Raw genomic sequence first — 26775 nt, forward strand, 5'->3', positions numbered from 1 at the left:
ACAATTTAACACAAACTGGACGTTAATACGCAATTTAATGCTTAACGACCCAGCCAACGCAATTTAATGCAACCTGTCCGCCAATACGCAATTTAATGCTTGACGGCCCAGTCCAACGCAATTTAATGCAATCTGTCCATCAGTTCGCAATTTAATGCCTGATGGCCCAGCCAACGCAATTTAATGCAATCTGTCCATCAGTTCGCAATTTAATGCCTGATGGCCCAGCCAACGCAATTTAATGCAATCTGTCCATCAGTTCGCAATTTAATGCCTGATGGCCCAGCCAACGCAATTTAATGCAATCTGTCCATCAGTTCGCAATTTAATGCCTGATGGCCCAGCCAACGCAATTTAATGCAACCTGTCCGTCAATACGCAATTTAATGCTTGACGGCCCAGTCTACCTTACCTCTGTAGCTCCTTTTTTAGAATATCAATGCCATTGTCACCGTCATTATAACTCCATTGAACTTCTTAATTCATCCTCTTTAAGTATTGGTTATTAGTATTATGCTCATTGTTTTTCTTCCTTTGTTAATTTCTTTAAGGTCATCTGAGCCAATAGTCACTTTATAAGCAAATCATGAACTCCTGCAAAACACCAAATTTTATAATTATAGCATAATTAAATGCCACTCTTATCCATTTAATTTTCACAATATATACATTTATGACTACTAATATTAAACATATTTCAGATTTATTTACTCCACAAGAATGTCCAGTAAATAATTCTAATCTAAAGTATAGGAATACTAATAGTATCCTCAGAACTATTTTTTCCAATAATGTATCGTTAGTAATTGTTACTATCATGCATCATGGTTTACATTATTATCTAGTAATAATAATAATAATTGTGCAGTCATAATATAACGCACGTCATTCACAATAATATACCTCGTATATAACGACTTCCTTGATTTAAGTAATTCTTTGTAATCCCTTGAATTTTCCATAAGAATCGATGTAAAATATACCTTTACATTGCGACATTATTATTATTTTTTTTTTTAATTTGGAAAAACACCTCTTTCTAAGGAATTTTCTTAACCCAAAACCTTTATATAATGTTCCCACCAATGGTATGACTCTAACTCTACTTATCTCTTATCTCATAAAATGTGATTCATGTCAGGACATGTTTCGACGTACTTTTGTTCGTAGAACAATAATTGTTGTTCGATGGAAAGTAATGTAAAGTTTTGTAAACACTGCTGCTCGTCACTATTGTTAAAGATTCAAGTTGAAATGGCTTAGACAGGTTTTTTACCTTTTTATAACGAAGTTTAGACCAACGTACCTTCAACATAATAAATCTCAGTTCAACGAATTACTTGATATACTACATATATTTTTTTTTTCGATTTGTTTTATCGAGGTTGCACTGTAGTACGTATGTAAAAGTTAAAACACGCTAATTTGTCTAAGCTACCCTGCAATGCGGCCAAAGTATTTAGAGAGCGACCAACACCAGTACTATGACGATAAACAAATACATGTATATATTTTACAACTACTACAATGAAGCAGGTATCATTTCCTATTAGCTATCTCAAAACTCAAAACCACATTAATACACTTATTTCGCGTATCGCGACACTACACAACTCCAGCCGCAACTGGATTAACTGTCAATTAAAAATGACTCCCCATCGCTCCAACATCCCCGTCACATTCATATAAAACAGCTGTCAGCACTGTCTGCATGTGATCACAAAACAAATTCTAACTCCATTCCACAGCTACTAAATGCGGTACATTAATGCAATTATGGCTATTATTCCTATTATTTATTCAAGCTTCTTTAAATAATGAATATTCATATTCTATTCCATGTTCCCGAAACTTCAAAGAATATAAAAAACATTTTTTTTTTTCCACTCTAATAACCCCTTTACTCATCCGCATAATGCATTAGGCGAGTAGGTACAATAATTCAGAACTTAATAGTAGTTCTATTTCATCTAACCATTATTGTGCAATTTCTAATTTACTGGTATTTTTAAATTAGAGAGAATCTTAAATATGATTCCATAAAGACATACTCACCACCACTGTACTATACTATAGCTTATTATTAAAAGTTAATCACTGTCATTGCTGTAAAAATAATAGAATAATTCTATATACATAATTAGGTATCCTTTTTCTCGTTACAGTGTTACTGACTATAGAAACCACACACCGCATACAGAAACAGCACTCCTGTGCCTTACATCCGACCATAACTAGCGACACACTTCCTCGCAATATAATAGTCGGCATCTCAACCTCTTGACTACGTTGTTTTTTGTTTTTCTTCAACAAATTCATTATACACTAAATTCACCAAACCAAAAGATTGCCTTCTAGGTCGCAAGTGTAGATGCGCGCTTCATTTTAACACAAAGCACAAATTGTTAAAAATATGCCAGACAAGTAGATAGGCACCTTGCACTACACAACATGTATAGTAGACCCCAACATAATATATCAAACTAATAATTAATCTACATTTAAAACTTTCCTATGCAAAACAATTGCAATTCCCACCGGCATCCATTGGAATGCTCACTAATAATTATTATTTATAAATTATATAATCCAAAAGCCAAATCCAATCCAAATAAAAACATTTTAACCACACTACTTCGCGGCTCTGCTCGAATACCAGAATAAAATAGTCTGTAGGTATTCCGAACAACTCATCTGCATCGAAATGTATGGGACACTGTTACCCATACTTCAACACTTGCAATCAATTAAGGCAAATATAAATATTGTCCACCAAGCACTGCTCAAACCGTGTGTGTCACCCCACCTTAGATTTTACTATTGTTGTTTTGTATATAATACCCAACATCAGTACTACATATAATGCAGGTACAATTGTCAGCTCACCATCATTTGTAATAATATCGTATCACCCGACAACATCGTAATATTATCCCGTACAAAATGTAATATTAGATTATCATGTGATCATTACAGTTAGAAAGAGGAACTTTAGACCACTTCCATTTGCAGCAATACTCTAAAAGAAAATAGTGACATTTGAACACTAGTCACCACCTCTGTATAAATACAATAAGGCGGCCCTATTGCCAAAAGTAATTAAAGTGCATCGACACCTAGAAAAGATAAAGCAAAACAAACGTGTCGTCCGCACAGTGCTCTATTATACTTCATACCCACAGGTCTATTGCATCACGTAATATGATGTCGCACTAAACATCTCACCGTCACCGTCCCCTCATGAAACGAACATGCAGCGGCAACTACAATCATTACCGATTTTTTATTTCAACACGGAAATACGGAAGGGGGAATGGGATTGTTAAAATAATCCCACTGCTAACAATGTATCACGCCAGAGGGACCTCCACGCGGCTCCCCCCAGAAACCATCGCGATAAATTAACACGAACCCACCACGACGGGCCAACCGATCCTATCCCCCCCGCTCATTCCACCATACTCCATCAGTGCCACGCCAGCGCAGGTAGTACACCATTATCATACATTAAAAATAATAAATCACGGATATACGTAAACATATTACTACAATGATTATTAATACGACTATTCCTACCAGCTAGAGACACTATAGGTATAGCAAGTACAATTTATAATTAGGTATCTACTCACTTGGCGCAAATCGATCGTAAACCGATGTTACCCAGCTATTGTTTTTTCTGTATAGGTCTATATAATTCGCTCCCCGTGCGGCCCCACCATAATCCTTCTAAATTTGTAATTACTCCGTACCCGTAGGTATATGTATATCTTATTAAATGATTTTGTACTTATCTTTATTTATATCCATTTTGCCTCGTCGCCACATATAGTGTTCACTTATTTGTTATTTATGTCTTCTTGTATGTAAGTTGTTATCGACGTAATATCGGCTCGTTAGCCATAGCTCCACGCCTTTACTCCGCGGCGCTTGCGCAGGGAATCCCTTCCCTCTTGCGCACGGCGGTTCGTGTACGCTCGGCTCGAGACGATAGATAATAAACTGCTAGTGTTTCCACATACACTACACATACTGATAACAAAGTTGTATTTATTTACACCCTGACCAGCGAAATCTGGAATAAATCTTAAATTTTTAATTAAACATCGCGGACGACGATTATATAACGTAATTCAATTGTTTTAACAGGCACGGACAATACTAAAAGCAAGGTTAAAATACATTTATATTTTTATGTTTTTGTAATTTTGAGTTACGTTTACCTGCGCAAAATTTGACAATGACCCATATATCGACCGGGAAGAGAAAATGTCGTGGCCGACGCATTGTCACGAGCAAATACTGTCATAGCTTCGACGTCGAGAAATTCATTAATGGATTTACATAACAGTCTTTGTCACCCGGGTATTACACAGATGGTACATTGGGTAAGAACTAAAAATTTGCCCTTTTCTGTTGAAGAAATCAAACGCATAAATACATTATGTCCCGTATGTGCTGAAATTAAACCTAGATTCATAAAATCTTCTGGGACTTTAATAAAGGCTACTACACCATTTCAGCGAATTTCAATGGACTTTAAGGGGCCTCTTCCAAGTAGAACTCAAAATAAGTATATTCTAACTGTAGTAGAAGAATATTCTCGTTTCCCATTTGCCTTTCCATGTCCAGATTTAACAGCTGAAACCGTTAAAAGAAAATTAACTCAATTATTTGCAATCTTTGGAGTACCCACCTTTGTGCATTCTGATCGAGGAACATCCTTTGTCTCATCAGAATTAAAGGAATTTTTATGTAGCTTAGGAGTAGCTACAAGTTATTCATCACCTTATAATCCTCAAGGAAATGGCCAAACAGAGCGTTATAATGGGATTATTTGGAAAACTATTCAACTATCACTTATGTCTCTTAAGCTACCTATAAGTGCTTGGGAGTCAGTTATTACTCAGACATTACATTGCATTCGTTCATTATTATGCACCAGTACTGAGTGCACACCCCACGAGAGAATGTTTTCTCATCCACGAAGGTCATCCAATGACCAATCAATGCCAACATGGCTAACGGAAGGAAGTACAGTGTTCATGAAAAATCTTGTGAGGAAGAGTAAGTACGATCCGTTTGCAGAAGAAGTAGAGGTACTTAATGTAAACCCACATTATTCTCAAGTGCGTTTGCAGAATGGTCGAGAAACTACAATTTCAAATAGGTACTTGGCTCCAGCTAATCCTCCTTTGTTAAATGAACCTGTAAGAGAACAGAACCCGAACGCAGAAACTGAATCAATTAATGCTGATCAATCTACTGCTGACCAATTTCTAACAGACCAATCTCCCGCAGAAGAATCTCCTACTAATCAATCTCTTACAGATCAATTTCCTGCACTTCCATCCCCTGCTGAGGCAAATATATCTTCACGTCGTTCCACCAGGCTACGTCGCCCACCTAATCGGTTCCAAGATTATCAAACAGATTTCTAAGGCACGGGTGAATGTCGTGAAGCCATTAAATATAAGAAGAAGATTTTAGTTACATTTTATCTGTCAAATAGTCGTGTACAATTTTTAGTTTATTAAAGCCTAATAATGGGTAAATCTAGTTTTAATTAATAATTCAATACTATATTCATATCAATATCAATTAATATTAATATTTAACAACAAAATTTATATTTGTTTTTGTATATTATAATCAGACCACAGTATTGTAATGGTACCTAAATGAATTTATTTAGTCCAATTCCACTATTATAATACTATTATCGCTGAATATTTGTTAAAACATTTGTGTTGTCTAACGCTTTATGCTTTTCATTAAAAGCATGCATGTGTGCTATTGATAAAAATCCATAAATAAAGATAGTCTCTGATCAGTTATATTTATTTACCTGGCAAGACTGAAATCATATGACAGTCAGCTACTTATTTTCCGAGAAAATGGCTGTGAATATGATTGTTTTTTGGTTTTCTTTTGTTTTAACTATTATTGGTGAGACTTATTACTTATTTATGTATTTTTGCTATTTAAGTGATCATATTAATTAATGTATATGTTTGAAATTTTAGGTAGCAATGCTGCTGGGGAATTTAGTGTCCTTCACAGTCCCAAATCCATAAAATTTTCGGGATCTAGTAAGACTTTGGAGAGTCTTTTGAAGGAAATTTTCTCAGCTTCTCTTGGTTTGTCTGTAGAAGAGGTAAGTGGAAGCTAGTTATATAACTTTTATATATTATTTTTTTAACTGCGGTATAAATTTGAACACCACCTTCCAGAGCTCAGAATGGAGTGGTCTTTCTATTGTGGATCCATTTAACACTCCTGAAGCAGTTGTAGAAGTCTATATAGATGGTGTTTCTACACTTGGAAAAACTGTAAGTATTAATTATAATATTAATATGTATTCTCCCTTCAGTTTATGGAGATTTTCTCATTAAATCTAAGCCGATAGAAATATGTATGTATATTTTTATTACACAAGTATTATACTATGGAATGAATAAAGATATGTCAACAAATTTGTAAAAGAGAACTTATCTAGCTAATTAGCACTGAAATTTAGCATGATTCACAAGACATTTAGTACTATTATATATATATATATACTGGGCTAGTCTCAGAGAAAATTCCAAACTGAGAAAATGAACTTCTGAAAATAATATTTGAAGTTTTCATATAAAATTGATCATGTGACTGTAATTTGTAGGCAGGTTATGGAATGTATTATCTTGTTTATTTAAAAAGTTGAGTTTCATGAATACTAACCCTGGATTACCCTTAACAATTACTCTATGTAACTGTGACTAATCAAGTTTATTTTTAGGCGGGGCTTAAGACCCAAGACTTTCCACTAACTGTTGATGAGTATGAACCTGATACCTATAAGGCTGTCAAGCATAGAATTGAGCAACGCTTCACCAATGGTGGCAACAAACTTGTGCAAATCAACTTGTCGGAAGTTAATGAGGTAATAATATATTTATTAATCTATTTTTATTGATTCAATTGTCAGAATGTAAAGAACATAATAAAACAATACCTTGAACAGGTGAAAGAAAAGTAGAGAGAAATGCAGGAGACCTTTACCCAACAGTGGGATAATATAGGTAAATAATAAATATATTCTTTAATTTACAGCTCAATTTGTATCCCGATGTGTTTGGTGAGATCATACCACCAAAGGTGACAAAACAATCACTGCAACACTTGAAGTACACAGTTGAAGAAGATTACCAATTCTTGTCTGAATTAGAAGCGTTGAAAGCTCTGACTAGCAAGGTAAATAATGATTTCAAAGATTTGCATTTGATATTCACATTTAAAGTTACTACTTTATACAACAGTCTCTTTTAAGAGATTTAACATGCTAATATATTTTAGAATTATATTAATCACAACATTACGTTTTCAGGTTAAAAGTATTACAGCAGACAACATCATTGACTTCTATAATTTTAGATTCCGATCACTTCATGCATTATCTGATTTCCATGGCCCTAATTCACTTCAAACTAAGGAAGCTAAAAAACTTTTGGGTGAGTTATAAATATAATTGTAATGCATTTGTAAAAAACTGACAGTAAACTATTATTAATTTTATATAGAGTTTGATGAGAGGAACATGGAAACATTTGGTTATGTAAAATGGATGTTCTATGAAGGGTTATATGATGGTGATGAAAGTAGGATGCTTATTTAGTTTCATAGAATCTCTGGAGAATAGATAGACAGATTTTGCATGTCTAATAATTAAAAAAAAGGCAGGATGATGATTATATTATACACTGATATTAAAAATTCTTATATCTGTAATAAAATCTAATTAATTATATACACAGGAGAGGCACTGCAAGAACTAAGTGATGCTTTTGAAAAAGCCTATGATGGTTCAGTACTAGTGACTGCAGTGTCCACTGATGTTGCACACACTCGACGTGCAGTCAGATCTGTACCTGAAGAAAAGCAGGTATGTATTAAACAAACAACATTATTTTTATTATATTGATTATGTTACTCCACTTCATGAAAAATGGTATTGGCTGCTTATAACTGGCAAGGCATTATAAACTGTATGGTGATACATTTAAAATTGTTTTATTGTATTAAATTATTGAAGACCGCTGTAGTGGAGGAGTCAGCAAATTTGATTTTGCACATATTTTACTTAATAGAATTCCCTATGCTGATTTATATCAAATATGAAAGAATAATAAGCATTCTTCTTTCATGATGGCTAGTGTTGAGAAAACTCTTTTGATATTAATATATTTAAAGGTTTTTTCTATTCCTTATACCTTCACTATCTACCATCTTAACATTAAAATAAATTTTTCAGTCATAAATAGTTTTATTACATATTTATACAGCAGCTAGACATATATTTAGATAAATAAAACTAAATTTTAATAGAATTGATAAAAATGTAAGTAGAAATCATCTGTAAATATTAATTATATCAAAATTAATGACATATTGTATGAATTATGATTTCTAGGTCTGGTACTAGCAATGTATGTTTCTTGCTAAGTGTTGTTTTCGAATCAGACTATATCTTAGGTGTTTATATTTTCAGGCTACACCATACGTAGATGATGGATACAGTGCTGATTATGCTGCCATTTTCAACATTATCTTGTGGTTTGGAGTGGTGTTTGCCTTTACCTTGGTAGCAATTGTATATGCCATCATGGATATGGACCCTGGCAGAGACTCCATCATCTATCGTATGACAAACACCAGAATGAAGAAGGATAATTAAATGGTTAACCATTTTGATCTTGAAAAATGTTTGGAATGTCTTTTCCAAACATCCAGTCTTGTTGTTAGACTAGTAATTTCACACAAGTACATTAAGAATCTAGACTATACTTACTGTTTTTAAATTATCAATGTGTAGTGACTAGATTCGACTAAATATCCAGGTATAGCAATTTAATGAGTACTTAGTGTTTAAGAATGTTTTAACTTGTTGCTAATGTGAGTAAATCATTATTTATTTCTATAGTTTGTATATAAATAACCTCTGCAACATTTCCAATCACAAATGAATATAATATATCTTTAGGATGAATTCAGTATTGAAATATTGATATAAGCCTAAATCATGTTAATGCCCTAACTTCTACTAGACTATTCTAGTCTTAGAAGGCTTTATAGTCTTACAATACATAAGAATGTTATAATTGTTATTTTCTTAAGCTTATTGAATAAATACATACCATTCACATTACTCCATGATTTTTCATTCTAAAATCCCAAAAAGATATTGTAAGTTGTCAATAAAACAAGTTCTGTGTAGTAAAAACTATATTAATATTCAGGCACCGTTAAATCATTAATACATATTGTTTTAAATCTAGACTATGATATTAGTAAATAACAGTACAAAACTCGATTTTTTTTATACTATTTTTATTTTGTATAGCTCACCACATTTAATATTTTTTGTAACAAAGTTTCAAACTCCACCTGTTTTGAAACTATCAATAACTAAATAGTTATAAAATATTATTTTTATATTTTAATAAAATTTCTAAAAGAAGTAATGTATATAAGTGGTGGATATAAAACTCAATGTTAAGATCATATAATATAGACATGAGATTAAAACCAAATTCAGTTATTAGCTAGAAACTGCCTATTATAATTATAATAACTAATAATTTTAAATTAGTTTCGTAATTTGGTGTAGGTATTTTATTTAATTCATAGCAAACTGTAGTTTTTTTTCATAATGTATACAAATAACAAAAATTGAATTTCACTTCAAATAATTTCAAATTAACTTTTCACTAAATGCAAGTGAAAGTATATATTTAACATTTATTTTGAATTAACCAAGGTTCTAAAAAGTAGTAAGTACTAACAAAAAAAATGTTTTATTTATTCTCTATCTTTACTTACATCTAATTTAAACATAATATTGAGTATATAATATTAGAAAAATTATTATAACAATTTATAAATATAAGTCAATTAATTTTATTAGGCACTTTAAATAGTAAATCTGTTTCCTATCCGGTATAGGGTATAAGCAACTCAGGATCAATATATGATTTAAAATACAGTTGTCTCAATTAGTATTGTTTCTATTATTTGATAGAATCTTTTCAAATTAATTGTATCATCAAATGTTTTAGTTAACGACTAATCCTGTGTAGAAAATTGGCTTCACATTTATTGTGCATAGTATTACGTGTTTTTTTTTTGCTCTGAGTTTTCGCTGAAGTTTTAACGGCGAGTGGTGTATTGATGTGCGCGTCGCAAGCGACGCCGTAGTTCAGAGGGGAAGCGTTCATAGCAGCGGCGACACGCGGGCCGCTCGTCATACTCGTAGAACTTGCTCTTGGTACTGAGCGGCGCGTCGCACACTGAACACGCGAAGTGGTGCACGCACCACGCCTTATTCAGCGCTGTAAACACTGCAACCGTATCGCATTATTTATACCAGCCCTTCATTTCTATTATTAATAATTTAAAACATTACTTTCATTTTATTGTATTACAACCTAAGAACAGAGGTAGACAACGTCGAAAAAATGGCAGTAGGAGTTTGTTGTAGCAATATGGTTATTAGTCCACATTACTGGACTATTAACACCATTGTTAGCAATATACCATATCAGATTGGCTTCAAGATGGTTCCCCCTGGAAATCATTGTGATAAATTCATGGTAAAATCACGAATGACCAATTGACCTGAAATGATCTTATCCTGCTTCACTGGTGCTCCGTCAGCGTAAACCGTAGCGTAGGCGGCTGCGCCATTCCATTATCATCGAAAGAAGAAAAAACGTCGAAACACTACTTACGTTACGTTAAATACATACGTGTACGTAACATTGTTTCTTTTGAACAGACCTATACGACTATACGATAGTCCTCCAGACTAGCAACGCATGAGGAGCATTACATCAGAACGTGATATCATAAAATGATTACTAACAACACCCTTTCATTGCCTGAATGTGATACCCCTAAGGTAGAGTGTACAAAGTTGTTCGTGTACCTCAAATTAATAACCTAAATTTGTGTTCTGTGTTCAGTTGGAGGGTGAAATTACAAAGAGTACTGAATGGTGCTTATTATTAGGTAGGCGATTGGCCTAATTGGGAGTTACATAAAAAAAAAGTAATTTAGACCTGTGGAACTAAATTATGGGAATCCGTAATTTGAAAAATGATGCTGCTATTTGCAACTATGCTTATCTGTCTGAAGTAGCTAATTACTATGTTCTATAAATTTCATGTGTCAAATATCTAGATTTGACTTATCTAATTTATCAATTTCTGCAAAATTACTGTACCATCATCTAGAAAAATATTACTGCTACCTAAAATCAGTATTTTATCCTTACCGTCGCCGGCAATAACTTGATTGCACACATAGCATAAATTGCCAAAGAGTTGATGGTAATGTTGTTCGCAATAAGCCAGCCCCTTTTTCTCGTAATGGCGATGACCATGGAATGGTTTCTCACATTTTGCGCATACAAAGTGCTGAAAAGTAATAATGTTTATACAGACTACACTGTGTATTATGTATCGCTAAAACGATTTATATTTAATGGATACACAATATAATAAAAAAACAAGTTGTCTCGTTTGATTAATAAGATTTTCATTTAATTTTTTTCGTATCATGATCAACGAAATCATAGTAAGATCCTAATATTGGGTGTGGATTTCTCTCAATATGGAGATATCAACGAATGCTACGCTTATCATAGCTTGGTAAATGATAATTTCTAAAATTTCCTAAAAGTATAGGGCAAGATTATTTTATAGGACAATTGAAATTTTCATGTTTTATAGAATTGTTTTTATTTCAAATATGACGCGGTTATAATTTATATTTAAAATTAATAAGAATCCGGGATATTTTAATTCGAGTTCCCGGTATTTCGGTGTCACAACAGCCATGATCATAGGCAAGTTTGCTTGTGGACTAATAAAACGATGTTTCCTAAAAGTTCCCAAAAAAGTTCCTGTGGTTTTCCTAATGTTACAAAATAAATAATGTGCGACTTAATTACTAAATTAAATACATATATATATGTTAACTCACCTCAACGTGCCAGTGTTTGCCAAGAGCCGTCACGATTCGTTCTTCAATTGGGCGACGACAAGCACCGCAAATAGGAATACCCATTTTATCATGACACCGCAAACAGAAAAGGTTATTCTAAAATAAAAAGTCTAAATTAATAACATACCAGATTTTAATTTTTTTCTAAATAAAACTACGTGTTGTTTACCTAGTAAAGATAAAAGTAAACGTAGTAATAGATATTAAAGGTGTACATAGATATATAATGACTAAATAATAATAACAATTCAATGACTTACCACGTCATTGGCAGCATATCCAGAGCGGTGTTTAACCTCACGAGCAGTGTGATCTAGTTCCACACCGCAAGTAGCACAGTTGAAATGGTAGCCGTGGTAAACCTCGCCACGGTAACGAAGAGGCTCTCCGTCAATTACGCCACTGATAAGAAAATATATATTTATGAATCATGCTATAAAGGATTTCTATATTCGGATTGGGAAGTAAATCTAATAGATGATGATGATGTAATGACGTTTCATAATTGAACATGTAATCATTTGTGAACATCTGTTTTAATTATGAGGTTACTAAATATTATATAACTATTGGGCGGCCGCTGTTTAGAGCTCTGCCCTACATGCGATGGTCGTGAGTTCGATACCTCGCAAAAGAACAAACATTTGTATTCTTGAGTATGATTGTTTGTACAGGTCTGGGTGTTTTCTATATATATTATGTATGTATATACAAAATAAAACGTATTTGGGTATATAAAAGTAGTATAGTAACCATAACATGCTTGACTTAGGACTAGATGGCACTGTATGAATCGTCCAAGGATATTATTACTCGTATTATTATTGAAAAATTATTACTAACAATATCTTTTGCTATTGATTGCAATGACAATAGTCGCTTTTCCCGCCAATATAATTATAATATTTGGTAGGATTCATATTCATAAAAATGGAATAAAACTACTTACTGACACTTATGGCACATATAGTTTTGATAACCATCTTCTTTAATACGAGCATTGCACGTGTGACAAAGCGCCCGACCTGCATGCTTTATAAACCCAGCATCAGCCAGCTCCACATTACACTCTTCACAACGGAAGCAAGCTGGATGCCAGTTGGCATTCATGGCCTTTATGACACGGCCAATAATAAATTCTCCTGTGGAACAAGTACATTTTATTTAAAGCATCTGAAATATGCCTAAATGTACAAATATAATTTTTTTTTTATTCATCTTCCCCTGCCTATCTTGTCACAGGTTGTCACATATATAATGTGATATATGTAATTAAATGGTCCGCGACTTACACTAAGCCGGTTTCAAATTCGCCAACAAACAAATTTAAAAAATGCCTATCACATAAATTTGTAATTTTTTTGAAGGTTTGTGTTTTACTTCTAATCGTGTGCTTTAACACTTAAATTTTGAAATATGATGGCACAGATAACATAATATTACATACAGATACCCCATCCCATACAAGAAAATGGTTCCTTCCTAACTCGGGCTATTCTCGGGCTATTTTATTTCGCCGCCGTATATATCTATCTGAATTAGTAACAAAGCACGAAAATAGATGGCAGTCAATTTCTACATGACATCTATTTTGCAAAGATAGGTATATAATAGATATATATACCTCATTAGGGACGATTCAAGATTCAATGTATATGTGTAGGTATAATATCGTTAGCCGACACCCTGCAGATATGGCTTATGTGCCAATGTATATATTATGTTATAGTTTATTCTACATTCCATGCCTATTTTTTTCTCTCGACGAAGATATTTTGTAACGCGTCTGCGCTATACGTATAGCCCGATTTTGATACGTTTATACTCGTACGTATCAAAATCGGGCTATATGATTTTTTATTTCAATCGTTATGTGTAAGAGACAGGTTTTAGCTACAATGAATTTACTGGTATACCTATACCTCCTGTATTCTACGATGTACCCCTCTTTTCCCTAATGAGAATTCCGCTATATCTTATATATAAATTTCGTATCACAGTGTTAGTTGCCATATTTCTCCTACATTTTGATGAAATTTGATATGTATTCTTGTTAGGTCTGAGGTAGGGTTGTTATCTATTTTTTTTTATAGTCCCCTAAGTCATAGGGGTAAGGCCTACCCTGAAATTTTTTTTTTTTTTTTGTATTATGGACAATTTTTTATTTATTTATAATGTTACATACACGCCTAAATTTTGGCCCGTCTTTCACCAACCCCTATTTTTAATAGCGATATTCTTACAAATATTATAAATGCTAAAGTAACTCTGTCTGTTTGTCTCGCTTTCACGCCAAAACTACAGAACTTATTTAATTGAAATTTGGTACACAGTTAATGTAGACCGTGAGAAAGGCTACTTTTTAATGCGAAAAAGGGTTGAAAGGGGAAATGAAAGGCTATATGAAAATATCGTCATTTTTAAAGTCAGATCTTGTAAGCTAAAGCTTTAATTTATAATCTTATAATTTAATTAAAAATATTTTTAGGCTGCTGACTAAATATAAATAAATATGACATTCTAAGCATGTAAAATGTTATCCTTAAGAGGGTAAAATGAAATATAAGATGAAAGTTGAAGATGATGAAAAAATTCGTCATTTTCAAAACTAGTACGATGAAACTTTTTTCTTTGGATTTTTCGAGTTACATTATTAAATATTTATTATTTATTTGATAAAGGTCACTATTCCACACGGACGACGTCGCGGGTGCAGCTAGTTAATTTATAAAGCAAAACAAGGTTTGCCGGGTCAGTTAATTTATATCTATAATGAAATGAAATTCGGTTTCAAAAGAAGGAATATTAATTAAGCTAAATAGCTTAAAACTTCAATCCTAGATGAAGTGAACAGGGTCGGTCTAGGTTTTTCATTACTATTATAGAAATGTGTAACGGGGGAACACGTTACTTAGTACGAAATTGTGTATATTACAATAAAACTTAACGAGAAAATATTATAATGATGTCACTGGAACACTCATTGCTTTACTACTATACCGTCAATTAGTCGGGAACTTTCTGTATGCGCGAGAGGCGCGCTTATTGGTCGGTCGGTGTGGTTACCGCACGACGCGCATGCGCTGTACGCTTAGATGAGTCTCACGGCGCGGGCGTAAGTACTTACTATGTAATATGTATACATATGGGTGTCACAAATGTTTTTATTACAAGTAATATTACTCCATTATCTAAGCCAGTAATGTGTGCTTATTTTGAACTTGATAACATTCAGAATTACTTGTATACATAACTTTCGATATCTACAATAATAATATAATATCTTTGAAATGTATGAAAGAAATGTATGTACCTACATTAAAAGATAATTTTTGACCTGTATGAAATGTATGAAAGAAATGTATGTACCTACATTAAAAGATAATTTTTGACATGTATGAAATGTATGAAAGAAAAGTATGTACCTACATTAAAAGATAATTTTTGACATGTATGAAATGTATGTACCTATATTAAAATATAATTTTTGAAATGTATGAGATGTATGAAAGAAATGTATGTACCTACATAAAAAGTTCATGTATGTACCTAATATAATTTTTTTATGAAATGTATGTACATTAAAATATAATTTTTGAAATGTATCACCGTACAATAACAATACACGTTAAACATCATACCACAGAGTCATACGCAAGTTAAAAACAAACTGCTATGATATTAACGAGAAAGGAAAATCAACTTTATGGTATTCGAGTTAGGGTCGATTTCTCTCTTTTTTTTAAATACTATTTTAATCTTACCAGTTGCCAGTATTCGAAGACAGCTACGATTCGTACTCGATATTTTAAATTATTATGTAATCGATTTTTCAGTACAAATGTAAATAACCAACGACACTAATAATGTACTACTATATTCCGTTCTTTGAAACGGAACACTGCTATAATACAAAATAATGAAAATTTACTGTTCACAACGTTCATTAAAAGCATCATCGAATAATGCGCTGAAATAAAATCCTGTTATCGATTATTAAAAAAAAACGATAATACATGTATTTATTTTTAATATGACAACACTTCATACATAAGTATTATTGGAAATAGTATTACTTGCTTGTTCGGCTATTTTTAATTTACTTAAACTTTTTTTATATGTTTAATTTACAATAATAATATATTAAGTGCTTATTATTGGAAAATATAAAAAAGACATTTAATTAGACCGATACAAATGACAACAATGCCATCTATGAAAGCATTTTGAAAACATTGAGCCCCGTATTAGCACTGATTAAAGTGTAATTAAGTACTGGAAAATAACAAAATGAGTAAATATATGAAAATTACTTTTCTAAACGCATTATTTCATTTTAACATGTATATATAACTTTTTAAAAATTGATTAAACATTTTTGAAAACACAGTTTTGTTTTTTAAAACGTTTGCAAAACTATGAAGAATTCCATCGATACCAATCACGCCATCTATATGCAACTTTTAGCAATAATAATGGCTACTTCCTCACGGAGTGCCACTGATGATGGCATGAAATGTATCCTCCCTACTCCTTGTTACACTTTGTCGATTCCCTCTTCTACTTTAACATGAAGTCATTTTTAGATGGACTCCAATTAAAAAAAAATCTATTATATTTCATAAATCACTATACACTCTTTAAAATTGAATGAGCTTCTTTAAAACAGAATATATGATGCTTACCGCATTTCCCGCAGCAGGGAGCAAATAACACCTGAAAGTCACGCTCACAATACTTGCGTCCTTCGAACTCATAGAATATTCCTTCAGGAAACACGCGGAAGCATTGAGCACATCTAGAAGAATAATAGACCACATAAATATGTTGATAATAAAAAACATGATTATGTAGCACTATTGCCATTGCTAATAATACACATCAGTTTGTATCTGCAAGTGCTTATTTATTTATTCATTTATTTCAGATATGTATCCATATTATGTTAGTAAACAACTTATAAACTATGTTAGTAAATTACACTTTTATTCATTTAATTAATATATTTACACACATCCACAACCACTGGGTCCATAACAGTGCAGCGATGTCCAGAGTCTCTGGAGCGGACAATCTGACATATTTGATATGGTTTGTTTTGATTGATATGCTTATAGTTTATATATAAAATTAGATACATTGTTTTGCAAGTGTAAGTTTGTTTAATGAATGATAAGGAAATTATGCTTAGTCTGAATTAAATAAATGTGGTGGCAAGACCAGTGGAGAAAGATAGGTCTAACATTAAGTGAGGTCAATTAGTACATTATGGTAAAATTACCAGAATTAATCCTATGATGGTTTCTAGGGAGGAGAGCATAAATATTGATCTGACATAGTACATTGTTAATGATAAATCACAGTACTAGTGGGGGGCTTTTAATAACAAAAACATAGTGATATGTTTGTGCATTATTTATTTAACTAATATTTGTAAAATATAGTAATAATAATGAATTATATCACCAATTAGTCCTTATATGTAAATGATGATAATTATTGAATTATTTTTATTTATGTTTTTTTAAATAAGTTAATATTTTGTGGACAATGTATATAGTATAATAACTAAAAAATAATAAATGTATGTTGTGGTTGTTTAGGATGATAATACATAATTATATTATATATTTAATGTTTTATAATCTCTCATTGTAACAATAAATATAAAATACCAAAATATACTCACACAAAACAATTGGTATGCCAGAGTTCTCCATTAGAATTGACAATCTTCTCATTGGTTTCAAATCCATCCCCACAACGGGTACAAAACATATTATCAAGTGACATTGTGGCTATTCTGAAAATAAAAGATAATAAGTATACTGGGTACTGTAACAGTACATTTGCACATCACAAGGTGGAAAGCCAGACTTCAGTTGCTTCAGACATTGGTAAGTCTGCAAAATTAATACTAGTGGTCAATTTTCAATGGTCCTTATACTGTTTAACTATTGTGGTCATTCAACTTTAGAGAATAAACAAAATCATCTTTTACAGTGAAACCAAACAACTTTTGATCTAAATTCAGGAAAAGAAAAACAAGCCATTGTAACCTTATATTGGGTATGATTATTCATTTAATTTGTTGATATTTCATTGAGTGACATTTAACAGTTTGAATGATTTAAAACTTAACTCAATAAATATTATATTTTCACAATATAATGAATAAAATTAAAACAATTTTATGTATTTATTTGGATCATAGATATAGTTAATGTCACCTAAAAAGTTTATATTGTTATAAATTGTGTGCATTTGTTAAACATTATATTAAGCAATTAAATGGGACTGTTAATATATTAGAAAATGTTGAATTAGAGGCATTCATTTTTAAATTAAATATTAGACAATGATAAGGGAGCATTATGAATATGCCATATATTATCCCTACTATGAGGATAATGTTAATATAATGTTTCGTTGTTACAGTTTTCATACAACAACAAGGAAAATAATTTGTTCACAAGTGACTAATTCAGCTATGCTGGTTTAAATTAATAATCAAGGATGATTTTATATGACATATAACTTTTAAAGTATTAACTGTATTATGTATTTAATTATAATAATATACTATTATGACTTATCCCAGATGAGATAGTCAGAAGCAATCGAAAAGTAGATTTGGTATATCCAACTTAATATTTCACTAGATTTATATGTATATGGCCCCTGCCATATACATATAAATGTAGTAAATATTGAGATTAGAGAAGTAACTAAGTTAGCTAGAGAATATATGAGATTACTACCACAATATCTTGTGTTGGTTTGTTTATTATTGGCATTATTATTATTGACAAGTCAGCCAAAAATATATTCTATGCCTAATATGAAATTTTGAGATATGTGTAAATGCTATCTATTTTATATATATATATATAGGCTAGGACACAGACAAAAAAATCTCAGTTGTGAAACCACATGAATGTACTTTATCAATGAATTCTACAAATAACTTAATAGTTCTATTTATTTACCTAATTACCATATGACTATAAATATTCAGTTACAATAATGTTTTAATTGTATACAGAACATATTATATTTATAACATTTTATCAGCATGTTTCATAAAATTACTTTTACTTATTTAGTTTACTTTGATGAGTTAGTAGCAATGAGTTAAAATATATGCTAAACATATAAAATGGTTTTAAAATTCAGACAGATTAAAATGAGAATGAGCATTTTTGATGTTATAATTTTGTAAAGACAATATTTAAACTTTGGTAAGCATATTTAACATGATACAATATTGTATATGAATAGTTAAAAAATAGTAGGTGGTACTCTGAGTAGGTGTACATGAGCAAAGTAGGTTAGCCACTCCCTTAAAAGCAGGTGTTGCTTACCCTGGCATTTTTCTCTCTAATTTTTAATAGGTACTACTTGAAGAGGAAATTACTTCTCTGTTGAAAAAAAATACATATATCCATTAACTGGATTCAGGAAACTAAAATAGAAATATTATTCCGTGAAGGATATATTTTGGGATGATGTAATGCAACCAAAATAGACTAGTATTCTGAACAGAAATTATTTAGGATACTCACATTATTGTATGATTAAGTATATGCAATAATAACCTTCTATATTTAAGTGTAACATAGAAGACAAGTAATAAATACAAATAAAAATAGAATTCAAAAATATAATGTATTAGACAGAGATTCACAATAATTCACAGATACACAGAACTTACAGAGACTGAAAGTACGTAAATTTTTTTTAATTAATCATATAGTGTTGCCAGATAATTATCACGGTTCTACCCTCCCTAACGCTGTTCAAAATCCCCAAAAATCATGGATTTATGTATTAAAACACGGATTTATAGTTCAATAACTCAAGAAATGATCTATACTGAGGATTAAATGTGAAGGCGACATTTTCAAAATAGCTACTAATTCTTATTTTGTCGGAAGTATTTTTCTTTGTACAAGGGAAGACAAGGTATTCTTTGAAAAAAAATTTTTTTTCAAATTTCTTTTAAATTAAATTTCTTTTATATTGGAAGTACCATTTATGTGTTGCAATGGTATTGTGGAATACAGGCCACTTATTTGTTTATAACTATTTTATATGCTTTATATTTCGAATACCAAAATTCAATTCTAAATTGTCACTACTATCTATTGTTCCTTTTCGGTTTCCCTTCCTGGCCCTAGTTAGTAGTGTTTCTTTATAATATTAATATATACAATATATATATATATCCTCCAACTCCCTAGTTTCCTTTATCGCCCACATATTATTTTCTAAATTTTAATTATCTAAATTACAACATGATCACAAGATCGAAGGCGGCGATGAGGGAATGCCAGGCTGAGGGCCTGGGAGGGTTTCGTAGAAGCATTGTGGAACCTAGTGCTATGAGTTGTGAAAGTGTTGTGCCAAGACATTCAGCGGATCGGTGCGGGAAGCGCTCTCAGTGCCATTACCGCCCGATCAAGAATTTAACCCGCCTGAATCGTTTGCTCATCGCGAAGAGTTTGGGATTCTGAATGATGCAGAACTTGTATCGTCGTCGAGTGGTAGGCTAGCAGGAAGACCTCCAGCGTCCAAGCTGCGGCAGTTACCTGGCTCGGAATACGGTCAAGGATGCTATTCAGGGATTCCGGTGAGTGGGTGTCGCGATGGCAATGTCCATCGCAACTTACAACAGGTCCAAACAGTACAGGTGAGTGAACTGTCCCGCTTGGCAGATGCCATTTTTACTCTGGCTAATAAAAATAGTAGTCCTTCACCCGTAGACCTTACCACATTCAGTGGTAACGTGAATGAGTGGCTACTATACAAAAAAATATATGACGATACGAAATCGTCCTATACGCCTGCCGAAAATATGGCCAGGCTGCGTAACTCATTACGCGGTGTAGCTCGAGAAGCAGTGTTAGTACTTTTACTTACCTCTTCATGTCCTAAGGATGTACTACAAGTCCTCGAGCTTCGTTTTGCTCGACCTGAGCAGATTGTTCTATCAGAGATAGCAGCAATTAAAGCTATCCCTAAACTTGGTAGAAACCCTAGTGACATTTTTATTCTATCTACAAAAGTAAAAAGCTGTGTAGAAGTAATGAATTTATTATGTCAACGAGAATACATTTATTCACCGGAATTATTACATAATGTCATTTCGAAATTAACGCCTTTAATATATAGCAAGTGGTGTGATTTTGCCACAATACACTACACACCCGGTCAACCACAACTAGAGTTGCTTGCTGAATTTTTATTGCAGGAGGCTAATAAACAAGCACGCTTTGGACTGCCGTGTGAGGCAGTTAGCATCATGTCTCATGCGGAGAGAACGAGGGGGACATCCATGTCAGCGGCCCCGCGCACGGATTGTGTGCAGGCTGCGTACCGGAATGCACCCTCAAGGCAAACAAGGCGAACACAACCACAGCGTCTGTGCCCCTTCAAATAAATAATAATTTGTCCAAACTCATTTCTTGTGCATTTTGTTCTGGCCCACATAGCCCTAAAACTTGTTTTAAATTCATAGCACTCTCAGTTGATGACCGTCTCAGTTGTGTAAAGAAGGAAAAACTCTGTCCGAGATGTCTGAAAAAAGATAAGCACAGCTGGAAATTTTATAGACCTAAACAGTGCGATATTTGTAATCAAAATCATCATAAATTTTTACATGTTGAAAATAAATCGGAAAATTCGTTTTCACATCATACAAATATTGATGCTGTCATATGTCAGAATGATAATTTGAATTTTTCTTCTGATAAAATTGTTCCGAGTACTAGTAGCAATAATATAATTTCTTTTTCAAATAAACAAATGCAAAGAGATCGGATACTTTTGAAAATTTTACCTGTTATTTTGTATGGTCCGATTGCCAATATTGAAACTTTTGCACTTTTAGATGATGGGTCTTCGGTCTCAATGATCGATGCTGACTTAGGGAAGCAGTTGGGTCTCAGTGGTACGGAAGAGAGTATGAACATTACGACGGTACCTACGGTGACATTACGTGTACCAACACACGTAATGTCACCACCAGCTTAGTAGATTTTAATATTAAGGGTAAACGCTCGGAGATTCATATCATTAAGAAAGCCCGTACTGTACCTAATTTAAAGTTAGCATTACAATCGGTTGACACTAGTGAATTAGTTTTAGAACATTTGCATGATCTTGTCGACGTTCTCTCGTATTCTAATGCTAAGCCAAAAGTTCTCATAGGATTGAGCGACTGGCATTTACTGATTGCTAGAGAGAATCGTATAGGTACTCGTTCCCAGCCGGTAGCCACTCACACGCCTCTGGGGTGGGTACTATACGGATTATCGTCCAAGATTACTACGCCTGTTCAATTCATTAATCATTGTGTATTTTCTGAGGTAGACAACGACCTTGATATTTTAATTAGGGATTACTATAAGTTAGATTCTATCGGTTTAAATTCACGCGAGCCTTATACCACTTCTGAGTCGAGAGCCATTCGTATTTTGGAAAATACAATAACACGTCTTCCAAATGGTCGATTTGCGGTTGGTTTATCTTGGCGTGAGGATTCAGTAGTTATGCCCAATACTTACCATCACGCCCTGTGTAGGTTGAATGGTGTAAACAAAGGATTCAAACGGGATCCTAATTATCAATTATTGTACAAACAAACTATTGAGGCTTACGTTAAAAAAGGATATGCTGAGGAATGTGTGGTTGATGACGGTATTCTCTCAAATTCTAGCCTTTGGTATTTGCCATATTTCGGTGTGACAAATCCCAATAAACCGGGCAAGTTGAGAATTGTTCCGACGCATCTGCTAAGAGCAGCGGTGTTAGTTTAAACTCGTTACTATTGCCAGGTCCAGACTTATTTCAGTCATTGGTAGGTATCCTCATAAGATTTAGAGAGGGACAAGTAGCTTTGACAGGATACATTAGAGAAGTGTTTCCTAAAATTAAAATTCGTGAAGCCGATCGCGACTGTCAACGTTACTTGTGGGGACCAGATGGGCCAGACGGGCAAGTTCGTCAGTTTAGGATGTCGTCTCTTATTTTTGGTGCAGCTTCGTCTCCTTTCACCGCCATTTATGTTAAAAATAAAAACGCTAGAGATTACGAGAAGCTGTTTCCTGAAGCAGCGAGAGCTATCATTGAAGATCATTACATGGACGATTTTCTGGGTAGTGTAGACGATGTTGACGCTGCCGCTTGACTTGCCAGGGATATTGTAGATGTTCACAGTAAGTGTGATTTTGAGATGCGTGAGTGGACGTCGAATAAACCAGAGGCTTTACGTTTTGTTCCTAGTAAGTTACGTAAAGATAATGAGTCTCATGTAAATCTTGATATAAATAAAGCTACTATAAGAGTTTTAGGTTTATTTTGGAATCCGATAAGTGATTATTTAAGTTTTAATGTAAATATTCAACAGCCTCATGATCTTCACTTAACTAAACGTCAGGTCTTGAAAGATTTAATGAGAATTATCCTTCCTTTAGGTTTTTTATGTCCCTTTATTATGCAGGGAAATATTTTATTTCAACGAACATGGAAACTAGTTACTGGTTGGGATGACTCACTACCTCCGAGTGAATGTGTCAAATGGCAGGATTGGTATCGTGGTTTTGAAACAATAAAAACGTTGACGATCCCGCGATGCTATTCCAACCATATTAACCCATCCTGTCTTGAGCTACATATTTTTTCTGATGCTAGCGATCAAGCTTACGCATGTGTTGCGTACTGGCGGCTTAAGTATCGCGATGGTTCAATCAAAATAGCTTTTATTATGAGTAAGTCACAAGTTAGCTCTCTTGAACCAACGCCTATAGCTAGGTTAGAGCTTCAGGCGGCTCTATCAGGTGTACGTTTAGCAGACACAATCACTCGGGATTGTAAACAAAAGATCAACGCACGTTATTTCTGGTGTGATTCGCGAGTAGCTTTATCGTGGATTAGAAGCGATGCACGCAACTTTAAAGCGTTTGTTGCGAATCGGGTCGGAGAAATTTCTGAGTCGACACTACCACGCGAATGGCGCTGGGTACCGTCAGAGCTTAATGTAGCAGACGATGGCACTCGCGTAAGTGCCAAAAGCTCAATCGAGCTTAATAGATGGTTAAACGGACCGTCCTTCTTGATGGCAACTGAAGAGCAATGGCCAGTAGAGCCCGCTGCTGACCCCGTCGCTGGCCAGGATCTGAAGTGTCATCAGACAGTTTTGGCAGACTCTCGGCCCTATTTTAATATTATTCCAAATTCTAAAAACTTTAGCAACTGGCTGCGACTCTTACGAGCCACAGCCAGAGCTCACCAATTTTTACGCCTACTTATAGAAAGTAAGTCAAATAATGTATTTTCTAATAATATGTCGTTTTACTAATAGGGGTGCACTACGTCCGCTTCTTTTTAAAGACATGGAAGCCTGACCAAGCAAGCAACATTGTTGATTCGAAATGGTTATTCCGAATCAAAAAGGAGGCGGGAAATAAAACTCGATACAAAGCTCGCTTAGTTGCCCGAGGCTTCAGTCAGAGGAAAAGCATCGATTATGATGAGACATTCTCCCATGTAGTGCGACATAACTCACTGAGAGTGTTGATAGCTTTGGCTGCGCAAAATGGTCTACAGATAGACCACATGAATGTCAAAACAGCTTTGTTAAACGGTAATCTCAATGAAGTTGTTTATATGAGCCAACCAGGCTTTGAAGAAAAAGGTAAAGAGGATTATGTATGTCTATTAAAGAAATCTTTGTATGGTTTGAAGCAGGCACCACGTTCCTGGAACCTGAAGTTACATACCGAGCTAGAGAGCTTAAACTTCAAGCACTGCAAGAATGAACCCTGTGTATATACAAGGAGAACAGAGAGGGATTCCATCATCTTTATAGTATATGTAGACGACATTCTTATCCTCTATAACAATTCACAAAAAATGCAAAAGTGACTTGATGTCAAAATTTGAAATGAGGAATTTAGGAAAGGCTGAGTTGTTCTTGGGCATAAGGCTCAGACAAGAGAAAGGCCACATAAAATTAGATCAGGAAGAGTATATTGAAAAATTTTTACGCAAATTTCGGATGGAAGACTGTAAACCAGTTGCCACTCTAGCTGTTCCTAGTTAACATTTTATAAAACCAGACAATATGCGTAGGCCAGATGAGAAAGTTCCATATAGGGAACTTATAGGTTCACTCGTGTATCTTGCTGTATGTACAAGACCCAATATTGCAATTTTATGAGTCAATTTTGCAATTGTTTTGAGGAAGTCCACTGGACAGCAACGAAGAGGACCCTGAAATACCTTAAAGGTACGAAAAGTTTGGGACTAGTATATTACAGGGATGAACGAGGAACAGTTCAAGATTTCTGTGTCGCTGATCATGCACATGATCTAGTCGACAGAAAGTCCTATTCCGGAAATGTATTTAAGATGGCAAAAGGAACCATTTCATGACAAAGCACTGAACAAAGAAGTGTTGCCATATCAACCGCTGAGACTGAATATGTCAGTCTATCAGAAGCTTCTAAAGAAGCTGTCTTTTTAAAGAGTTTCCTAGAGGAACTCTTGGGTAAGGAAGAGCCACTCTTAACAATCCACTCAGATAGTCAATCTGATATAGCGATAGCAAATAATCCAGTACACCATTATCAAAACAAACATGTGGATGTACCTTATCACTTTGTGCGAGAGACTCTAGAGAATGGAGTAATAGATTTGAAATATTTGGAGACAAAGTTAATGGTTGCTGATTATGACAAAGGCAGTGCATAGAGGCAAGCATGAATTCTGTCGTAGTGAGATGGGTGTTGTGGATTAGTTTGTGCGTGAGAGGATTATGCTACTGAGAAAAAGTCTGAAGGCAACGATTGAGGAAGAGTGTTAGAACGAGGTTTGCAATCGATGTCTAGACTGGCTGGTATGGCAGATGAAGTATGTTTGAATATTTGAAAAGAGAGTGTGTTCTGTCATCTGTCTGTCGTCGTACTGATGTATCCGTATAACTTATCTGTATTACTGTATATTGTATTAAATGTGTTTTTATATTATTTTATCTTGATTAGAAGTATATTTATCTTATTCTACGTTGTTTACTTGAACACCACTATAGTTACTCTGTTAAAGTGAGAAGTTTAAAGGTAACTTCCCTCACACGCTCCGTGAAGCCTGTGAAGACACCAGGAGGAGTCTTCTGCGCTTCTGGGAGGAGCTTGGCTGGCTACTTTAGTTGTCTCGGCTCTACATGCTCTACAGCCCAAATAAGTGGTTAATTATCGAAAATAGAGTCCACATTACATTATATTACAACACCTTACTCGTATTCTATCTCCAGTAGAATATTTTCAATTTTATTAAGAATACACTATAACGACATCCGAAAAAACATACTATTTATAATCTGTCACTTGTAACATAGACTAAGTATGTATTAGTTTATGGTAGATTGTATTTTTAAAAATCTCTCTGGTTCCTGCTTTGTAACATGGTCAGCGGAATAAAGCTTGCTCTGCGTAATTTCGAGTTTAACATAAAATAACTGCTAAAACGTTCAGGTTTTGGACCCAGAAGCCCGCTGACATAAAAACAAGATTCGGAAAAAGGTAATACTTTCCATAAAAACAGTAAAGAAAACACGTCTTCGTCTAGACCGCATGGTTGTTTGTAAAATGGCGGAAAACACTGATATCTCAAATATTAATGTATTAAGAGATGTAACCTTGATCCAATTATGGAAATTTCAAACAAAAA

General features: G+C 33.6%; 2 protein-coding genes across 3 annotated transcripts; one reads left to right on the forward strand and one right to left on the reverse strand.

Annotated features, from left to right (window-relative positions):
* Window positions 1-5858: 5858 nt before the first annotated feature.
* LOC131847876 (ATPase H(+)-transporting accessory protein 2) lies at window positions 5859-9187 on the forward strand. The gene is made up of 8 exons (XM_059197567.1): window positions 5859-5949; window positions 6027-6157; window positions 6234-6332; window positions 6782-6925; window positions 7096-7236; window positions 7370-7493; window positions 7797-7924; window positions 8531-9187. Exons 1-8 carry the CDS (start codon window positions 5868-5870, stop codon window positions 8714-8716), a joined length of 1035 nt encoding a protein of 344 aa, XP_059053550.1. The 5' UTR covers window positions 5859-5867; the 3' UTR covers window positions 8717-9187.
* A 331-nt stretch (window positions 9188-9518) lies between these two features.
* On the reverse strand, window positions 9519-19767 carry LOC131847836 (LIM and senescent cell antigen-like-containing domain protein 1). 2 transcript variants are annotated; one of them, XM_059197502.1, is made up of 9 exons: window positions 19611-19767; window positions 19410-19466; window positions 17735-17848; window positions 16731-16843; window positions 12995-13187; window positions 12306-12447; window positions 12025-12141; window positions 11315-11456; window positions 9519-10379 (listed from the first exon to the last, which is right to left on the reverse strand). In XM_059197502.1, exons 2-9 carry the CDS (start codon window positions 19415-19417, stop codon window positions 10189-10191), a joined length of 1020 nt encoding a protein of 339 aa, XP_059053485.1. In that variant the 5' UTR covers window positions 19418-19466; window positions 19611-19767; the 3' UTR covers window positions 9519-10188. The 2 variants fall into 2 exon arrangements, with proteins under 2 accessions (XP_059053485.1, XP_059053486.1); XM_059197503.1 differs by lacking the exon at window positions 19410-19466.
* Window positions 19768-26775: the final 7008 nt, after the last annotated feature.

The sequence above is a fragment of the Achroia grisella genome, unplaced genomic scaffold, assembly GCF_030625045.1.
Source record: "Achroia grisella isolate CSIRO2021 unplaced genomic scaffold, CSIRO_AGI_Agris_v1 utg544, whole genome shotgun sequence".
NCBI lineage: Eukaryota > Metazoa > Arthropoda > Insecta > Lepidoptera > Pyralidae > Achroia > Achroia grisella.

Coding starts and splice junctions, on each gene's coding strand:
- LOC131847876 (XM_059197567.1), top strand. CDS start 5,868: ATGACAGTCAGCTACTTATTTTCCGAGAAAATGGCTGTGAATATGATT. Junction 6,333..6,781: donor TTTCTACACTTGGAAAAACT/GTAAGTATTAAT, acceptor GTTTATTTTTAG/GCGGGGCTTAAGACCCAAGA. Junction 7,237..7,369: donor TGAAAGCTCTGACTAGCAAG/GTAAATAATGAT, acceptor TTACGTTTTCAG/GTTAAAAGTATTACAGCAGA.
- LOC131847836 (XM_059197502.1), bottom strand. Junction 16,844..17,734: donor TGGCATACCAATTGTTTTGT/GTGAGTATATTT, acceptor TTATTCTTCTAG/ATGTGCTCAATGCTTCCGCG. Junction 12,448..12,994: donor TATATGTGCCATAAGTGTCA/GTAAGTAGTTTT, acceptor TTTTCTTATCAG/TGGCGTAATTGACGGAGAGC.